General features: G+C 44.5%; 1 protein-coding gene across 3 annotated transcripts in view; it reads left to right on the top strand.

The window, feature by feature from the left end:
* The first annotated feature begins 4,171 nt into the window (after positions 1-4,171).
* Positions 4,172-14,431, top strand: part of Luc7l3 (LUC7 like 3 pre-mRNA splicing factor) — a 32,772-nt gene continuing 22,512 nt past the window's right edge. For 2 of the 3 annotated variants that reach the window (XM_016008285.3, XM_042282633.2), the window contains exon 1: positions 4,214-4,477. In XM_016008285.3, coding sequence (XP_015863771.1) covers positions 4,379-4,477 — 99 coding nt within the window. In that variant the 5' untranslated portion in view covers positions 4,214-4,378. Of the gene's footprint in view, positions 4,478-14,431 lie in introns of all 3 variants that reach the window. The other variant, XM_006971989.4, reaches the window with a different exon arrangement.

Genomic DNA, 14,431 nt, shown 5'->3' with positions numbered 1-14,431 from the left:
GATTATATCAGGAGAACAATATATAAATAAATAAATAAATAAATAAATAGGATCATATCAGGGGCTGGAGAGATAAATCAGCAGTTAAGAGCACTTGTTGCTTTTGCAGAAGCTCAGGATTTGATTCCCAGCACCAACACGGTGGAGTGGCCCACAACCATATATAACTCCAGTTCCAGGGGATCCGGTGCCGCCTTTGACTTCTTTAGGTCTAAGCATACACATGCGCACATACATACATGTTGGCAAAACACACATACACATGACATAAAACTAAACAAATAAATTAAAAGAAAGAAAAAAAGAAAGAAAGAAAGAAAGAAAGAAAGAAAGAAAGAAAGAAAGAAAGAAAGAAAGAAAGGCAACTGAGTGCGAACGAGGAGAGCAAGCCAGCCAGTAAGCAGCATTCGTCCATGGACTTCTCATCAGCCTCAAGGTTCCTGCCCTGCTTAACTTCTCCCTGCCCTGGCTTCCCTTTGTGATAAAGTGTAAGCTGAAAGATGAAATAAACTCTTTCTTCCTGAAGTGCTTTTAGCCGTGGTATTTATCACAGCAATAGAAAGCAAACTGTGATGGGATCCAAACTCAGGTCCTCACGGATTCTTGGCAAGCGCTTTACTGTCTGGGCTATCTCCTTAGCCCTGAATGCACTTTTTTCATCTATTGAACTGTCCCAGGACCTGTATTTGTTTTGTTTTTATTTATCTCTTTAGATGCTGAGGATCCAACCCAGGGCTTCACAGTGCCAGGGCAGCTCTCAACCATGGAGCTATACGGCTGACCCACGAAGCTGTTTTTTCTGTTTTGTTTTGTTTTATGTTTGTTTTCTGACTTTCATGTAAGTGGAGTGGCCCAGTCAAGGGGGTGGATCTGGGTACTAAATTCAGAAAGGAGATCTGGCCTGGAGGTTGGGATTTGGTACTCATCAGCAAAAAGTGCTTGCTGAAGTCATAGGAACAGGAGAGATAACCCCAAGAGGGTTGGTGAGTACTGACAGAAGACAGCCAGACAGAACTCTGAAGAACACTCAACATTCTAATGATGGAAAGGAAAGTCTCTAAGGCACTTGAGGATGAAGAACTGGAATCCTGTGGGAGGAAAAGCAAATGAGGGGGAGGGATTAGTGATGAGTGACTCACAGGCTGGAGAGCAACAGAGTGGATAAGGAAGGTGTGAGTTGAACTTCAGACTGCTTGTGACCTTGGAAAGTTACAGTGGAGTGCTGGAGATGCCATGGGTTTTTCTCATTCTGCCAGGCTGGCCTTGAACTAGAGAGCCCAGGATAACCTTGAAGTTCTGGTCCTCCTGCCTCAGCTTCCCAAGTGTTGTATTTTAGCCTTTTTCGGTTTGCTTCTTCCTAGAATTTTTCAACCCATCCTTGTCTAGCTTCCATTCATAAGACTCAGAATGCTTTAAAAGTTCCTCTTGCCGGGCGGTGGTGGCGCATGCCTTTAATCCCAGCACTGGGGAGGCAGAGGCAGGCAGATCTCTGTGAGTTCAAGGCCAGCCTGGGCTAAAAAATAAAAATAAATAAAAAAAAGTTCTCCTACCAGACCTTCAACAGTTTTCTTCAGTGTCCTCCATTTCATGGTTTTTAAACTGTTTGTTTTGCTTTGCTTGTTTATTTGTTTGCTTTTCTTAACTATAAAGTCTTCAGATTTCTGGTTGGGGAAGGTGCAGGCTTGTTATGCTAACACACTGGGAAGGCTGAGGTAGGAGGCTTCGGGCCTCTTTTTCCCACTTTATTGGAACTTTCTCATGTTCCTCGGTCAGTTCCACAGGGAGGGTTCTCTCCTCCCCTTTGACAATAAAAAGGTTTTTTCTCTCTTGCTAATAAAGTAATTAAAAACCTGTTGGGTCTCTGTTTGGGAATATTTGATCACACCATGTGAAAGTATCTCACCTGCCTTAAGGCACCTTCTGATTGGTTTAATAAAGAGCTGAATGGCCAACTGCTAGACAGAAGAGGATAGGCGGGACTTCTGGGGAGAGATAGGAATTTGGGGGGAAGAATCTGAGGGTGGGTGATTTGCCAGCCAGATATGGAGGAAGTAAGATGTACAGTATGGAGGAGAGGTAACGGAGCCATGTGGAAGAATGCAGATGAATATAAATAGGCTAATTGAAGTTTTAAGAGCTAGCTGGAAACAAGCCTAAGCTAAAGCTAAGCTTTCATATTAGTAAAAAGTCTCCGTGTCATTACCTGGGAGCTGGTGGTCCAAACAAAGACTGAATACAAGTCTCCTCTATCAATGTGTAAAGTGTATCAATTCATTTGATCTTCACACTAACACTAGTGAGGAGGACATATAAACCCTATTTTACAGTTGGGGAAACAAAGGCACAGAAGGAGATTTGCTGAGGATCATAAACCCAGGCAGTCAACTATTCCAACTTTTAATCTTTTTTGTTTGTTTGTTTGTTTGTTTTTTGGTTTTTTGAGACAGGGTTTCTCTGTGTAGCTTTGCGCCTTTTCCTGGAACTCACTTGGTAGTCCAGGCTGGCCACGAACTCACAGAGATCTGCCTGCCTCTGCCTCTTGAGTGCTGGGATTAATTTTTTTGGTTTTTTGACAGAGTTTCTCTGTGTAGTTTTGGTGCCTGTCCTGGATCTCGAGCTGCAGACCAGGCTGGCCTTGAACTCACAGAGATCCACTTGGCTCTGCCTCTCGAGTACTAGGATTAAAGGAGTGCGCGTCCACCGCCCGGCTTAATTTTTTTTTAATTACATTCTATTTTATGTACCAATGTCCGTGTGTAGAGATGTACATGTGGAGATCAGAGGACAGCTTCCATGAGTTGAGTCTCTCCTCTCGCCGTGTGAGTCCTGGGGATGGAAATTGGTTGTCAGGCTCATCAAGCTTGTCTGCCTTTCAGATAAACCATCTCAGGAACCCCAGATTTTTATTTTTTTTTTTTAATTTTCTAATCTTAAATTGTTTTAGAGAAGGACTCACAGGGTAGCCCATGATGACCTGGAATAACAATCCTCCTGTCCCAGCCTCCTAACTTACAGGCTTGTTCCATTACTTCTCAACTGAATACAAATTTTGTTTTGTTTGTTTTTTTGAGATAGGGTCTCACTATGTAGCCCCGGTTGGCCTCACTATGAGCCAGGCTGGACTTAAACACACAGAGATCCACCTGCCTCTGCCTCTGGATTGCTGGGATGCACGGCCGAACTGACATTCCCTCCTCACCCCTACCAGCTCTGGCTGTCCTGGAACTCACTCTGAAGACCAGGCTGGCCTCGAACTCACAGAGACCTACCTGCCTTTGCCTCCCGAGTGCTGGGATTAAGAGCCTGTGCTGCTACACTTGGCCGAGACACCCTTTCTTTTTTTTTTCCTTCTTTCTTTTTTTTTTTTTTTTTTTTTTTTTTTTTTTTTTTTTTTTTTTGGTTTTTCTAGACAGGGTTTCTCTGTGTAGCTTTGCGCCTTTCCTGGAGCTCACTTTGTAGCCCAGGCTGGCCTCGAATTCACAGAGATCCGCCTGCCCCTGCCTCCCGAGTGCTGGGATTAAAGGTGTGCGCCACCACCACCCGGCTGAGCCACCAAGTGCATGATTCCTGAGCAATGGACTCCAGGGGTTGACCTCTGGCTTCCTCTTACGTGCATCTGAACCCACGGCAACACTTGTTCAACGCACACAAAACGAAGAAAAATAAATTCCCGGATGGGAGGTATCAGGACCTAGGTTTTCCACCCTAAAAAAATCAAAGAAATGAGGACAAAACCAGGTAGAGGAGTTGGGGATTCAGTCCAGGGGCAGATGGTTAAGGGTAAGGTCCTCGGTTAGGTCCCCAGTTTGGAACGGAGGTGGAGGGCTGCCGGAGACATCAGGTCAGGTAAAGGAGGCAGTAACTATAGCGACTGGGAAGAAAATGGAGTCTGAGCAGGAACGCAGCTTGCTCATCTCGTTTCCTGGGCTGGAAGATGGCACCCTGGGCACCACGTGGACAAAGGGACATTTTCTCCATTTCGGGGCAGTGCCAGAGTCTCTAGAGCTCGAGCGCCGGTCCTCGCAGTGAGAGGAGCCGACAGCCGCGGCGGGGCAGGGGGCCGGAGGCTCGGCGGGCGCCGCCGCGGCGGGGCGGAGTCAGCGCCTGGCCTCGCCTTGCCCTCGGCAGGACCCGGAGGTCCCGCCCCCCGGCCGAGGGGAAGCCGCGCCGCCAGCGGCGCCCGGGCCTAGGCGTGTCTCCGCGGGCGCACGGCATGCTGGGAAGGGGCCCGGGCGGCGGCCATTTTGTCGGGTCGGCTCCTCTTTGGAAGAGGCTTTTCGGCTTGAGAGTGGGCCGAGGGGGTTTGGCGACCGAGGGGCTGGTGTTTCTCGTCGGTGGGTGCTAGGGCTGGTGGGAGCAGCCGCCCCAAGGAAGCACCATGATTTCGGCCGCGCAATTGCTGGATGAATTAATGGGCCGGGACCGAAACCTCGCCCCGGATGAGAAGCGCAGCAACGTGCGGTGGGACCACGAGAGCGTAAGTCCCGTGGGCCTTGGGCCTGTGCCCGAGCGCCGGGGGGGGGGGGGAGGGGAGCGGAGAGAGGGGCGCGGGCCGGGCCAGGGTGGGTCCCGGCGCGATGTGGGGGTCCCGGTCGTAGGGACTGAAGCACCTGACGGCCGAGGGGAGCGGGAGGGGGGCCCCGGAGGGAGGATTCGGCGCGAACCCCCGGGCTAGGGTGATTTGTTGTTCTGGGGAGGAAGTCCGGGATTGCGCTTGGCGGGGCCCAAAGCGGCACCTTGGTGAGGCCAGGAAACGCGGGAAAAAGAAGGAAGAGCTCGTTTTCTTACGCCAGAGCTCCGGATTTTTGCCGCGTGAAAAAGAAGGGCAAATCCTTCCGTTATTTGGGTGCAGCCATCGTATCTAGCCTGATTTCTGACCAGTATTATTGGGGGGGGGGAATAGGGCAATGCCCCATTTAGAAGTGGTTCCATTTCGACCCTTCTTTGGGAGAGTAGACATTTGGTACAGGTAAATAACTTGGTACATAGAGCTTATCGTAAACAGTGTTTGTATTTACTAATACTGTTAGATGGCGTTGTGTTTAAGTCCTTCAGGTAGGCGCTTTCACATAGACTCATTGGGTCCTTTTACCTACTTAGAAGGGTTAAATATAACTCCAGGTTCACAGGTGAGAACTGGACAAGCTCACGTAAGGTCTCCTGGCAGTTGGCAAAGCTAAGTAATTTTTGTAGCCCTGTTCAGTTTGCACGGTTCTGTGTAGTTGGCTCCTTGCAAATATTATATTTCAAGTATTTTTATCTAATTTTGTATATGGAGCACACTGTTGGAGAACTTATTTATTTTTGTTTTTTGAGACAGGGTTTCTGGAACCCACTCTCTAGCCCAGGCTGGCCTCGGAACTCACAGAGATCCGCCTGGCTCTGCCTCCCGAGTGCTGGGATTAAAGGCGTGCGCCACCACCGCTGCCCGGCCCACGGTTGGAGATCTTAGTCCGGGAATAGACGGACCTGATTTCACTTTGCAGTTACAGTCAAACAGCAGTTAAATCACTTGCTAATAAAAATATGAGGAAATGGTTCAACAAAAGCTTTGTTGAGACAGTGTTTTACTTTGTAGGTCAGGTTGTTCTCGAACTTGAAATCCTTGCTTGGCTTCCAGAGTACTGGGATTACAGGCGTCTCCACGCTTGGCTAACAGATAGGCTTTTCAGGATAGTAAATTATGCATTGTTTTAAACCCAGGGTTTGAGCAAAGTAAAAATTTCTCGTTTGCAATTCAGGATAATAAGGAGGGGAATATGATTTACGTTAAAAGTGTTTGGCTAAAGTTGAATGGAGGTGGTTCCTGACTCCAGAGTAGTATAAAAGTGTTCGTAATTTATGGTATTGGTTATTATTCATATTGATTCATGTATTTGTGATTGATTACTTTTTTTTTTTGTTTTTGTTTTTGTTTTTCGAGACGGTTTCTCTGTGTAGCTTTGCGCCTTTCCTGGAACTCACTTGGTAGCCCAGGCTGGCCTTGAACTCACAGAGATCCGCCTGCCTCTGCCTCCTGAGTGCTGGGATTAAAGGTGTGCGCCACCACTGCCCAGCTTGTGATTGATTTCAACATGTGAATCTTATGTGGATTTTTAAATGTTTGTTGTCTCCTTCATTTGTCACAGTGTTAGTCTAGACTTTTGGTTATATCTTGACCCTCCTTGCCTTTTTTGGCCTCTGTCACAGTGAATTTACTTTCTCTCTGTCCCCCCAACCCCACTTAACTCTTCTACCTAAGCTTCTTTTGGCTCTGTTTTGTTTTCGAGACGGTTTTTCTGTGTAGGCCTGGCTGTTGTGGAACTTGAATCTTACAGACCTGGAAAACATCCACCTGCCTCTCTGCCTCCCAGGTGCTGGGATTAAAGGAGCATGTCACCACAGCTCAGTCTAAGCTTTGAAAGGTTAGGAAAAATTAGCTGGGCTTGGTAGCACACACCTTTTATCCCAGCACTGGGGAGGCAGAGGCAAGTGGATCTTGGTGTATTCAAGGCCAGCCAGAGACTCAACAGCAACCAAGGTTAGAAAAAATTATGGTTTTCCCTGATATGCACAGGACACTTGTAGTTTGGATTAAAGTGAAAAGTGATTTCATTCCTTGTATCTCTTGGTTTTGAACAGGTTGTGAAGCCTGGCATATGATGGATGTGGATAAGTTTATGACTTTGCCGGGGCAAAAGTAACAATCGAGGCCTGAATGTCGTCATCTCAGCCATAGATGTGCTTTCCTTTCAATTTTAATGCTTTTTTTATTGATAAACATTTAAAGATTGTCATCAAAATATGTCATGCCTTTAATGATGAGGTTGCATTGTATTCTAATTTCAAAGATTTCCAGATACTTATTGACATTTCAGACTCATGCCTGCAGGATTAAGGGGTGGTGCTGGTGGTCATTACAAAGCTTATGGTCAGTCCATCTGTCTTTATTTTCCTCCTCCCTCGCTCCCCTCTTGGGTTTTTTCAAGATTGGGTTTCTCTGTAGCCCTGGCTATCCTGGAACTCACTCTGTAGACCAAGGTGGCCTCAAACTCACAGAGATCCGTCTGCCTCTGCTTCCAAGTTCTGGGATTAATGGTGTGCACCACCACTGCCTGACTCTGTCCTTTCTAAATAGTGCAGATATTGTAGGGTATAGTAAATATGAGGAAGGACACTTGGTGTTACTTCCATGTCAGTCAGATGCTGTGCTTTTGGTTGCTAATAAAAACTCTGAAGGGATGGACAAGCCCAGCATCTAAATGTACAGGATTCACCATCACATTACCATGGCCTAACATAGCAACATAGTTTTGCATTTTTATTCCATTTGGAAATTTTTCTTCTTAAAAATTTTTTATTGCATTTAGAAATTTATTTAGTGGGTATGGGTAGATGGGGAGTTTGGACATAGGTCCTCAGGCTTTGTAAAGTGCAGGTATCTTTACCTGAGAGATAGCCATCTCTCTGGCTTGTATTTGAAGATTTTTTTCTTTGCCATACTTGGATTAGATGGAGAAAAGCCACATAATTGGGCAGGCCATTTTGTTTTTACTTCTTTGAAATAAGCATGAGAAAATAGCAAAAAAGAAGACAAATGGAAATCAAGCCTGATGGAGTGCATGCCTGTAAATTAGCATCCTGGTGGCTAAGGCAACAGTTCCAGGCTAGCCTAGGCTAACCCAGCCTCAAACAAAAAGAAAAAAAAGGAAATTAAACATCTATAGATATTTAGCAGTCAAAACGGAAACTTGCATGGTTGTATTCATTTTGTGTGTTTAATCTCAGCACTCTTAAATTCCAGACCCATCTTGTGTATATAGCAAGGTCCAGGCTAGCCAGAGCTGCATAGTGAGACCCTGCCTTTTTTTTAATGTTTACTTTTAGTATATATGTTTTTTTTTTTTTTTTTTTGGTGTTTTTTTTTTTTTTTTTTTTTTTTGGTTTTTTGAGACAGGGTTTCTCTGTGTAGCTTTGCGCCTTTCCTGGAACTCGCTCTGTAGACCAGGCTGGCCTCGAACTCACAGAGATCCCACCACCGCCCGGCTAGTATATATGTTTTGCATGTATGTATGTGTGCCTCAGAACTCCTGGAACTGGAATTAAAGACAATTGTGATTTGCCTCGTGGATGCTAGGAATTGAATCCTGGCCCTCTGGAAGAATAGAAAGTGTTCTTAACCACTGAGTCACAGGAGGGGAAAAAAGAAAAATTACCTTAGTGTTAACAGTAGTTCTAAGATAAAGTTTTCTAAAATGTGTTTGTATTTCTACACACTCATACATTTATCATGTGTGCTGTATGAGTGCCTGCATGTATGTTTATGCACCATGTGGATGCCGGAAGAGGGAATGGGACTCCACTGGAATTGGAGCCTGGATGCTTGTGAGCCACCATGTAGGTGCTGGGGACCAAGCAGCAAGTACTCTTCATTCCTTCAGCCTCCTGGAAGATAGCTTTATTTGACTGACCTGGGTAATTTTAAATATGTATTTCTGTATCCTAGCCCAGCACACTTGACTTTAAAAAATCCCTTTTTACATTTATTGGTGTGTGTGTGTGTGTGTGTGTGTGTGTGTGTGTGTGTGTGTGTAAAATGTTGGTTCTCTCCATCTTGTGAGTTCTAGGGATTTGATCATCAGGTTTGGTAGCAAGTACCTTTTACAAGATGAGCCATCTAGCTCTCTCCTGTTTTTATTTATTTATTTTAAATTGGCATGGCTTTGCTAGAATTTGATACATAGGTGAAGATGACCTTGAATTCGTGATGATCTTCTACCTACAAGTGCTAGGAAAGTACATTGTTCAAGTTAATTTAATCTGTACGTTCAAAAGTGATGCTTTATAAAATTTATTTTTTTGAGACTGAGTCCTGTGTAATAGAGAACAACCTTGAGCCCTTGAACTCTTGATCTGCAAGCCTCTACCTCCCTAGTTAGTGCTGGGTTTACAAGCATGTTAGTACTATTCCTGGGTTCAGTTAAGATTATTTTACGTTTATGTGTTTGTGTGTGTGTGTGTGTGCACTCCCCCTACCCCCCACCGACCCCCACTCCTACCCCCCACCCCCGGCATGCCCCTAGAGTGGGCACTAATGGAGGTTAGAGGACAGACAACCTGTTTGAGACTTGCTACTCTCCTTCCATGTGGGCTCCAGATTTTTTTTATGTGCATTGGTGTATGCATGTATGTCTGTGGGAGAGTGGAGAGTGTCAGATCTTAGAGTTACAGACAGTTGTTAGCTGCCATGTGGGTGCTGGGAATTGAACCTGGGTCCTTTGGTAGAGCAGTTGGTGCTCTTAACCACTGAGCCATCACTCCAGCCCTGAACTTAAGGTCTTTAGGCATAGATGTAAACGCTTTTACTCTGTGAGTCAACTTGCTGGCCCATGTTTGACTGACCTGTGAAATTTATTTTAAATGCATATTTCTGTATCCCAGTCCAGCACACTGACTTTAAAAATCCCTTTTTACATTTATTATTGTGTGTATGTGGGGGGACAAAAACTACAACCCCCACCCCTGTTTAGTCTTGCAGAGTATACTGGTGTTAGTGCTTTGCAGGCTCATTGAGAGCAGTTTTCACCCAACATCAACTCCACCCACGTTTGTGCATCGCATATTTGCAGTCGCTGGTATTTTTGCATTAAGAGTTTATCCCAGGCCGGGCGGTGGTGGCGCACGCCTGTAATCCCAGCACTCGGGAGGCAGAGGCAGGCAGGATCTCTGAGTTCCGAGGCCAGCCTGGTCTACAAAGCGAGATTCAGGAAAGGCGCAAAGCTACATAGAGAAACCCTGTCTCAGAAAAACCAAAAAAAAAAAAAAAGTTTATCCCAGGTTTGGTTGGTGTTATGTGCAAGTAACCATAGTAATAAGGAAAGCATTGGATTGTAACTGCCTAGGGTGAGTACCTTTCAGTTAGGATCCGAGTGGAAAGATTTCAGTGTTTCCAGAGAAGCCATTAGAAGCTGTATTACAGAAGATTGTAGGGAATTACAAAGTCTAATTTGGAGCTTTTAGTATTTTATTTTATTTTTCTTAATGTGGTAGGAATTTTGTAGTTCAAATTGAAGTTTTACATTCAGAATCTCCTTCCAAAAGTGAATTTAACTGTGGATGATGTAACTGACTCACAATGTCTGCAGTGAGTTGAATGCAGTTATTTTATTTGCTGGGACCAGGGTCTTCATATTTTTCCAGACTGGCCTTGAATGACCCTCTTGCCTATTGGAGTGTACTCCCACATCCTACTGAAACTACAGTTGTTTTTGTCACTTACCTTGATTGAAGCATAACCTGTTGGCTAAAGACTAATAATTTATGAAGAGAATTGAACTAAATGTACATTTCTAAAATTTTTGGGGTGTTATCAAATACTGTCACTGACAATATTAAACAACTTAAAAAAAAAAAAAAAAAAAGGTTTGAGTGTGTATTTACCACGCTGTGTGCAGGTGGAGGCCAGAAGAGGGTTTTGAATTCGCAGCAGCTGGACTTACCTGCCATTGTAAGCTGCCTGACATGGGTACTGGAAACCAAACTTGGGTCTTTTGGAAGAGCAAGAAGTACTCTTAACTGCTAAACCATTTCTTCAGCCCCAAACTTATTACTTAAAATTTCTGTCCATATTCTTACTTGTGAAAAAAATTCTCCTAATGCCTGAGGTGGGGAAAAGGTTCAAAATTTGGGAGGGAAAATTAAAGGTATAAAATTAGTAGTCACAGGGGTTGAGCGGGTCTCAGATGGATCAGCAGCTAAGACACTGGCTGCCAAGCCTAACAGCCTGGGTTCAGTCATTAGGACCCACTTTTAGAAGAGAGAACCAACTCTCACAAGTTGCTTTGTGACCTCTAGATGCATGCTATAATAGCACATGCATGCCCACATGTTTATAAAAATAAACAAGCAAACTCTTTGGTAGTTCATGATACCTACTATTAGATATTAAATGCCTGCAGTCACCTTAACAGGTTGGGGAATGCCCTTTCCAAGTCACTCAGGTGGTCTAAACCTCTTCTGGGCAGCTCTGCTGGGTTTTGCTGCTTTCTGGGTGCTCGCCTGGCCTCAGAGTCCTCTTTATTGCTTGTGTCTGAGAATCTTAAGGTCAGTTCTGCTAGTCTGAAAGGCACTATGAACTTTTGTTGTGGGTTTGGTGTGTGTGGGGTGTGTGTGTGTGGGGGATGTCTGGTAGTGAATCTGGTCAGTTTCAGGGGCTTCCTGAAGCTATTTTGAGTTGTTTACCTCTGCTGGATGGAATGTTTCAAATACCCCCCCCCAAACACACACACACACACACACACACACACACACACACACACACACACACACACACACATTGTTTTGAGATAGTTCTATAGTACAGTCTTAAAGATACCTTGTATCTCTAAAAATCCAAGATATAATGAAGAAGACCCCTGAACAGTGGGGGCTTCCTCTCAGACCCTGGATTAGGCACAAACCACACACAAACATCTGTTTTCACAGAGAGATTTTTATTAAGCAGGGAAGAAAAGTTAAAGTGGTTGCTTTCTAACTCCGTCAGAAAACGGCATCAGGGGTGATTTTTAAGATGAGAAAAAGGGGGGCTGGAGAGCTGGCTCAGAGGTTAAGAGCACTGGCTGCTCTTCCAGAGGTCCTCAGTTCAATTCCCAGTAACCACATGGTGGCTCACAACCATCTGGAATGAGATCTGGTGCCCTCTTCTGACCTGCACACAGTACACTGTATAGAATGGGCTAGGATGCATTGGTAAAAGAGGGGATGAGGGAAAGGGCTGTCTCTGGATAGAGAGGAGACAGACATGGCACATGGGCAAAAGAGTTAATAAAGGTAAGATGGGAAACCCCCGTGTTAGGATGAGGTGCTTAATTTAATTTTGCATGTTAATTAGGTGTGAACCAAAGGGGGCTTTTGATTGCTGGCTGGACTTGACTGCTTCAATAGCTCGACCTTGGTAGTCATCCTCAGGAGGAGGAAGACCTTGGGAATAGACCTTGGTGGCTAGCGTTAGGAATGCAGTCTGTTTTTAGCAAGGCAGAGGGAGTGGGAAGAAGGGCAAGACCTGCCAGAGCCATAGTTCGGGTGGGCTAGTGTCTCTTCATGTAATAAATTGAATGAATACTGAAAATAAATTTCCTTACTATTGGCTTGATTTCTGTCTTGTGATAAAATACCACAGCAGAAGCAATTAAGGAAACAAAGGGTTTATTTTGACTTAAGTTGCAGAAGGGGTTACAGTCTTCCATGGTAGAAAGAGCATGAGGCTGGCCAGCCACTTTTTACTGGCCATCCAGGAGAAGAGGAAGAATAGGAAATGGACCCAGGCTGTAAAACCTCAGCCTGCCTCCAGCAGCACGCTTCCTATAAGGCTCGGCCTTCTAAAGGTTTCATACATTACCTAGACAGTGCCAACAGCAGGAGAGCAAATGTTCACACATGAGCCGTGGGGGATATTTCACATTTAAGCCTCAACAGTTGACTTCAGAAAAGTATGTGTATGTGGATAGATTGCCCCCCCCCCCCTCTCTCTCTCTCTCTCACACACACACACACACACACACACACACACACACACATATACACACACGTCCTTAGATTTGATTTTCACCAAGGGAGATGGCTACTTAGGTTCCTTTCAACGAGATGCCTTTAAGAGAAATAGTAGATGCCTGGCGGTGGTGGCGCACGCCTTTAATCCCAGCACTCGGGAGGCAGAGGCAGGTGGATCTCTGTGAGTTCGAGGCCAGCCTGGTCTACAAAGCTAGTTCCAGGAAAGGCACAAAGCTATACAGAGAAAACCTGTCTCGAAACCCCCCCCCCAAAAAAAAAAAGGAAAAAGAAAAAGAGAAAGAGTAGAATTGTGTAGGCATAACACTCAGCCCTGAGAAACATCAGTGTAGTGACAAACAGGAATTGGTAAATGTGCTTTAATGACACAATGTGAAGACTACAATGAAAACCAGAGGGTGCAAGAGCCTGCAGTATCCAATCCAGACTCAGCAAGGGTTTCTCATACAAAGTGGCCTTCAAATACTGGAACGTAAGGATTGGTAAGAATTAGCCTGGGAGAGAAGACATCACTACTAATGGCAGGCTGAAGAAAATGAGTGCAACTGGGGAGTTTTCAGCAGCGTCGCACTGAAGCCTTTGGTGACTTGGGAGGAGAGTAAGGAAGGGAGACGGTGAGACTGAAGTTTAGACTTCATTCTGTTGGGAAGTGGTGGAAGGGTTTGAAGCAGTGAAGGGGTTGACTGCCTAGCTGCTGTGGAGCTTGATTGAGATTTTACCATTCAGAATATATAACAAGAAGAATGTGTGAGCCATGACTGCAAAGGAGTATGTAATACAACGAGAGGCGCAAAGACTAATTATTTGCAAGTGTGATCACAGAATAGCTGGAGCAAAACCATAGCTCTCAGCCTGACTCTTATACACCTTCTGTTTAAAACTGCCTTTGAAAAATTTCTTATGCTTTTTTTCTTTCACTTTTCCATTTTATAAACTAGATGTTGAATTCCTTTAGCTAAAAAAAAAAAAAAAAATTAACTAGGCATGGTGTCACAATCCCCAGATCCCAGCATTCAGAAGGCTGAGGCAGGAGGAACTCATTCTAGTCTCCTGGACTGTTGGATGAGACTGTTCTTAAAACAAAACCCACTTTGTTTTATGCTGCATGTGGCCAAAATTAAAGGAATAATGATGAACAAGAAACTACAGTAACATTTCCCCATGTTCCTGGATTTTAAATTAATACATGTATGACAGTTGAAGTCTTAATATACAAAGTAATTAGGGTTTCTCTTAAGTGGTTTTGTGTTTGGATTGTTTTGTTGTGGGAGAAGGTTGAGTGAGGTAAGAGCTCACTACCGTGCTGCTTAAGTTTATTCCAGACTCAAAATCTACCTAAGCCAAGTAGCTGGGATTATTGTTTCTGTAGGCTGTAATGTAGACTTTTATTAGCGTCCTTGTTCTCAAATAGCAGATTGACCATTGCCAACAGTTGTTATATCTGAGCAATATCTACATACATGATCAAAGGTAAATGTTGAGCCTGGTGGTGGTGGTACACACCTTTAATTCTAGCAGAGGCAGGCAGATCTCTGTGAGTTTGAGGTCAGACTGGTCTACAGAGTAAGTTCCAGGACAGCCAAGACTACAAAGAGAAACCCTGTCTTGAAAAACAAAAAAAAACAAAAAAAAAGAGAGAGAGAGAGAAAGAAAGAAAAGAAGAAAGAAGGTAATGTTGAATGAATTATTTCCTATGTAATTTGCTTAAATAAAATGGGACTTGGTGTGTATTGTTCCTGGCTTTCCCTAATAATTTAGACAATATCAGCATATATGAACCTGCCTTAATTTATGTTCACTATTTGATTCCTGTTTGGTATGTAAATTACGTCTTTTGCCATTCTAGCTAGGCTGGAGGGAGAGGAAGAAAGGGGTATGGGGGGGG

The sequence above is a fragment of the Peromyscus maniculatus genome, chromosome 8 (assembly GCF_049852395.1).
Source record: "Peromyscus maniculatus bairdii isolate BWxNUB_F1_BW_parent chromosome 8, HU_Pman_BW_mat_3.1, whole genome shotgun sequence".
Classification (NCBI taxonomy): domain Eukaryota; kingdom Metazoa; phylum Chordata; class Mammalia; order Rodentia; family Cricetidae; genus Peromyscus; species Peromyscus maniculatus.
The sequence above is the reverse complement of the archived record's forward strand: the minus strand, read 5'-3'. Positions and strand labels throughout refer to the sequence as shown.